At 33.2% G+C, this 6000-nt stretch overlaps 1 protein-coding gene across 1 annotated transcript; it reads right to left on the reverse strand.

Moving 5' to 3' along the window:
* Positions 1–2776: 2776 nt before the first annotated feature.
* Positions 2777–5738, reverse strand: LOC137400812 (scavenger receptor class A member 5-like). The gene is made up of 4 exons (XM_068087151.1): positions 5653–5738; positions 4656–4812; positions 4175–4294; positions 2777–2906 (listed from the first exon to the last, which is right to left on the reverse strand). Exons 1-4 carry the CDS (start codon positions 5708–5710, stop codon positions 2777–2779), a joined length of 465 nt encoding a protein of 154 aa, XP_067943252.1. The 5' UTR covers positions 5711–5738.
* Between the last annotated feature and the right edge of the window lie 262 nt (positions 5739–6000).

A 6000-nucleotide genomic window follows, 5' to 3' on the forward strand; every position in this document is an offset into this window, starting at 1 on the left:
CATAAAACTAAATGCTCTTAAACTCTGCCATAGGCTTAATTTATTGTTAATAAAATGTATTACCGATGTAAATCAAAACTATTTGCTTAACCCGCAAACCAAATTATGGTGTGAGATCTTTTTCCTGTTCTCTTCTTTTTATTTCTAGTTGAAAAATAAATGGCTGTATGATAAAATACCATTTTGTTTAATGTTTATTCACTTCCTCAGTAAACTATCCATATCATGGCTCAAACTTTATCTCTCGTCATTTTAGACATAAAATAAAACACAACTGATGTGGTCCTTTCACATACGATTTAGCAACAAAAAGAATAATCAAAGATTGACCAGCAACAATTTTATTGTAACCTTTTTACCATATTTTACAGTAACTTACTGTTACTGAGCAGTAACAATTTTAATGGTTTTTAAAATCTTGCAATTTTACCGTAACCAGGCTCACAAGTGCCTAAACTAAAACAGAAGTTGTTCTGTCATTGGTAAGTGACAGCAACGGAATGACAAACATAGACTTTCAATGTCATCATGTAACGATTTGCTTGAATATCCTTTCATTTTTATTCAGCTAATGAAATGCTGATGACTTGGCTGAAATTTATTATTTATTTAGTTGAGCATAAAGCTCATGATTAGTTCATGATAAAGCTTACGAGCTGGATTAGTAGCATTGCAAATATGATTTGCGACGAGTGTGCGCAGAGTACCAATAATTGCCTTTTCAATCCACACATAAATCAACTATCAAATACATGTTTAATATAAAACTTCCAAAGTCAAGTATTGGCGATACACTTATGTAACACTGAAACAAGCCGATAGGATTACAAAAATAAGTTGACACAAGAATTAAATCTAACTGCTCACTTTTTTCAGTGGGATTAGGATGACTTGAGGAGGCTGTAATAACGATGTCGTGGAAACAGGTGACTCCTGCGTCTTGCTTATGGCTACAGTTACCTGCTCCCCACCTAATCAAACACGGTTGCAATTTAATTTATTCTTATATAGCAAAGTTATCTGACTGATAGATCCAAACCTAATCATTGCGTCAAATAAAATGAAAAAATCGTGTTAAGCATGTAGTTTGACCCATCAATTTTAGTGTGTTGAAAAATGTATTTAAAAAAAATACTTTCCTTTCTATTTTCCAAATAGAGAGAAAAGTAAAATACTATGACATAATTTACAAAATTATTTAACGATAAGTTTGATAATTTTAACCAATTTTCCAATACTTGCCATTTACAGTTGAGGCTATTTATAAGTAGGAATAACAAGGCTATTTATAAATAGGAATGTTTTTGAACTGGAAAATTAATAAAAACAGTGTAGACAACAAAAAACGATACCAATTGTACACGTTTATTCTTTTTTATTTTGAAAATCACTTCAACTTGCGTTGAGCTAAACAGGTTTTTGCTATCTAAAAAAAACAAAAACAACAAAATATTGCTCAGTTTAACAATTTATGCTAGACAGCAGAGAGTAAATGCACTAACAGCACAGAGTTGAGTTCAACTAGCAATTAAAAATATTTCAGAATTTTAATTTTATGGAATTTCCTTGATGCTTCTGACAAAGAGTTTGCATTTTTAAACTGTTTGCTTAGCAATGAATTATTGAAAACTTGATGCATATCAATAATATCTTTTGGCAAGAAGATGAGCGGTAATCTCATAGATATAATAAACTCGAGATATGCGAATAATCAAAACAAATGAGGCCTATAAACAGCATGACGCAACGTCATGGTGATGTGTAAAGTGATCAGCTGATCTATGAACTCATATTGACTTAGCACTAAAAACTGCTCAATTTTCCATAGTTTGTGCGTGTGAGAATGCATATTTTATTGATAATATATAAAACTGACTTTGGATGAGAAGGGCAAGAATCTTAGTCACATGGTTATGGATAATACCAATGATTTAGAAGCTTCCATATCATTGATAATACAAAAAGTGACCAAATACATGTAGAAATTATACTAATAACAAACTAATGAATCAAATGAGATTTAGAAGCAGTTATCTGCGGATGGCATTCTTCAAATTCTTGATGACATTTGTCATGACCAAAACCATGATCGGATAGTGCGTGAATTTGGCAATGTAAGTTGTGTCCGCAGGTATTCATAAGTCTTGGGCGAATAATAGAACAATGCTATGGCAAACTCTTTTACCTTTTTGCTGTAAGTCCTTTTAGTCTTTCTAGCTTTATTTGTGGTTTCCTTTGACAATAATTCTTCTAGACATCCATCCATCGATGTAACCTCTATACTGTTAAGTTTATTGTCCTTTTTCAGTATTGTGATCAAATTATTTTGAATCCTATTCCTCTGCTCTAATCGACTCTTCTTTTTAATATTGAGATACGTGTGACAGCAGGCTGTTTAGGTCTACCACCACGTCAGCGGCTCGTTGTCGAGGCTGTAGGTGTGTCCTGATTGTCAGAAGTTGCAGGTTGCTCATCCTCATGAATAGTAGTATCACCAGGTGTAGTATTTTCAAGGTCAGATATGTTGGTGCTGGCTGCTGTCTGAGATGTTCTTCCACATTTCGGCAGGCTTTCTGTTCTTATGGTTGGTGTCCGTCTTTTCACAGCTTTTGGCTGAAGGCAGGTTAGATAAGCTGTAAATATTGTAAGTATTGCATCAGATTTTAGCATTGGTTTTCTTCCAATACCTGGTGGATCCTTGTAGCAGTCTTTCTGAAAATATCCACTGCATAATACAGAGCTTGATGTTGGAGTCCAATCCTGTCTTCGCACTGCCTTAGGCAAACATTACGGGTTTCAGCTCATTTTTTGTTTGGAAAGCGGTGAAACGCCAGATTTGGGCATTTCTCAAGATTGCTTGAACATCCATAGGTACAGCGCCAGCTGCGGCTTGACTTTTTCTTAGCCTAAACATTAACAATACATACGTGTAGTAGAATGAAGATCATTATATTACTTGGAATGAGACAAAAAAAGGCATTTGATCAATCATGCCAAGCTAGATTACAACCCTATCAGCTGAGCGACAAGTATGTAATATATGTTGTTGTAATCAATCTAGACACTCTTTCTTTTGATAGTCCCTAGCATTCATTCACTTCACTTCTAATTCAGAATAATCATAGAAAGGTATGTTCGTTGTTATGAGACCATGATAAGACAAGTAAGTTCAGTTGAGTTGATAGTTAGTTTGTTTCCAGTAGCAACTTACAACGTGAACAAACGATATAGTACATGTGCACAAGTTAAGTTTACCAAGTATTTAAAATTTTTATTGTAGATTCACATACCTGAGGTGTTGTAGTCTCCTCTGATGACATTTCACCAAAAATTTGGTCTTATTGTAACGTTTATGACTTAAAAACTAGTTGGACGAGCAGCTTTCACTACTAAACTCATTGCTCAGCTGAAGGCTCTGTTGCAATGATGCACATCCCTGCGACGTAACGTCGTGACAACAACAGCCAAATATAGGCCTCACTTTTGCTCCATTGTAATGATAGCTATTTGCCAACCTAGGGTTTACTATATCTATGGGTAATCTCAAGAAATTAAAGAAAGGTTTTTCTCATTCTAATCTAGTTAAATAGTTCACATCAAACCATTCACCAAATTTTACCTGAGAGCTCTACTGATTACTAAAATAACTTATAAATGACCTTTCATCATTTTTGTTTTCTTTGACCGCTTTAACCAGTTTTAATCTTGAAACATCTTGGCAATTGGATCAACTCAAGCATTAAAAAATTGCAAATGGTATAAAAATGCCAATACTTTCTGATAGACTTTACTAAAGTTTTGTAAGTGAATTTTTAAGTTACCGTTACAAATGTTTATACTGAATATACTGTTTTCTAAATATATTACACAAAAAAAGAGACATTTTTTTGCAATTTTTCTGGTTTAAATATGCTCAAGAATTGGTTTTCTTTAACATTCCACTCATTTTTAATTGTATATTTTTACCAACATACCTTCAAACACTCTATAAATTACTAGCTTAAGAAATAGAAGCTTTAGTATGATCAGGAAAAGAATTTCCAGAGTGACCTTTTCATATTTGATTGGTGCAATTCAAAAGACAAATTTTTAAGATTTAAGCAGATCATTGAGCAAACCATTAATTTACCAAGTAGCATGTTTGATAAACTAGAAAAGAGAACATTCCGCATACCCTGGGAAATGAGGACAGTCTAGTATGTTTTTTTCATAGCCATCACATTCAACATCTTCAAGCCAGACCTTGCCAGGTCCTCTTCCAAACTCAGAACCAAGATGAATTCTGATGGCATACCTGAATAAGACACAGAAGTCACATGTGACACATGAAGTTATATGTGATCAGAGAATTTGCAATGCTTGACAGCATATGTAAGGCGTCATCTTAGAACTACTAAACCAAAGGATAACTTTTTCAAAGAAATGGATGATATTCCAATATAATTTTGCTTTATTATTTTATAATGTTGATCAATATAATAAAAATATCAACTAAAACTGTAAATTAAATATGATTGTTTAAATAAGTCAGTATTTTATACTTTCAGCCGAGATTAAAACATCAGATAGAAAGCAATAATCAGCAAACTACAAAAAGCTTCTGAACACAAAGTGTATAAAACTAAAGACCATCTGGTAAAACATAATTGTCTTACCTGAATCCCAGCATCCTACAGATAACATTAGCATCCTTCAAATCCCAGCCCTCTCCACAAATGGTACCCCATTCACTAGTGCTATTGTATCTTATTTTTACTGTTCCTCTGTAGCTGGGTGTAGGATCACCATCAGGTGGCATCAAGGCAGCTTGTACTAGAAAACAGCAACTAAACTAAGAGTACTTCATTTCTCTTTTCTAATAAATTGTTTTATTCTGGTCGTGTTTGTATGATTTATACTGCTTACTCAAAACGGCAGATACAAAAGTGAGTTACTTTATTCTAAATCCAATATGATCCAATATGAAAAAACTTCTGCCATTTTGTATGAAAAGTAGTATAAACTCAAACACACAAAAGGCTCATAAAGGCTAGTCTGAATAGCTACTCGACTAGCTTCAATTCATTGATTTATACATATATTTATTCATATATCTATACATAGATTTATACATAGAGTTATACATAGATTTCTCATACAAAACCTCAGTGTCTTTACATTTGGCAATAAGGTAACTAAACCATTTGTTTCACTTATTTCGTCAGCTCGACAGCTGACCTATTTATGGAGAAGTCATACTTTATTTCATTTCTCTGGTTACCAGGCATATCAAGTATAGTAGGTATAACGGCAACAATTGAGAAGATAGCTTCTCTCAAGTTGTTTCAGCTTGTGAAATCCAATTTCAACTAAGATGGTACCCATACAATGCAGACAGCCATAGATACAAACTATCTAAAGTTGGATTAGTTATTACAACTTCCTGTCTAAGAAGTAACTACTAAAATATAACTGATGCCCACAGACATGCACAGGACTCATAATACTTTTAGATATTTACTGCATTTTATACTATTTATATTATATGTAAATATTTTATAGCTTGTTAACAGTTCGTGACACTTATGAATAGGATTTATTTGCATGACATCAGAATGTACTGCTGATCGTACAATGAAACAAGCGGAGTAATAGTGAGAAATGGTCACTCACACTTTTCAGTAATATCCAGATGATTTGGTGTGCTGAAAATCTTTGGCGTACTAGTCATGATGACTTGAGAACATGTGACTCCTACATCCTCATCATGGTTACAGTTGCCTGTTCCCCACCTGATCAACGTCGGTTATGGTTCAAGTTATTTTTATATGACAAAGTTATCAAACTGACAGATTAAAGTCAAATTACTCTAGCAAATCAAATGAAATGTTACTAATTCTAACTTTTGAGTTGATTAATCAACTGATAGGTGATTTATGTTATTTTTATATGACAAAGTTATCAAACTGATAGAAGAAAAGTCAATTTATTGTAGCAAATAAAATGGAATCTTGCTAATTA

Source organism: Watersipora subatra, chromosome 7, assembly GCF_963576615.1.
Source record: "Watersipora subatra chromosome 7, tzWatSuba1.1, whole genome shotgun sequence".
NCBI lineage: Eukaryota > Metazoa > Bryozoa > Gymnolaemata > Cheilostomatida > Watersiporidae > Watersipora > Watersipora subatra.

Bases quoted from the DNA above. Each gene is read 5' to 3' on its own strand.
- LOC137400812 (XM_068087151.1), bottom strand. From the start codon at position 5,710: ATGACTAGTACGCCAAAGATTTTCAGCACACCAAATCATCTGGATATT. The intron at 4,295-4,655 runs GTAAGACAATTA...TGTCTTATTCAG, and splicing joins TGTAGGATGCTGGGATTCAG to GTATGCCATCAGAATTCATC. The intron at 2,907-4,174 runs GTATGCGGAATG...GTTAATGTTTAG, and splicing joins GACTGTCCTCATTTCCCAGG to GCTAAGAAAAAGTCAAGCCG.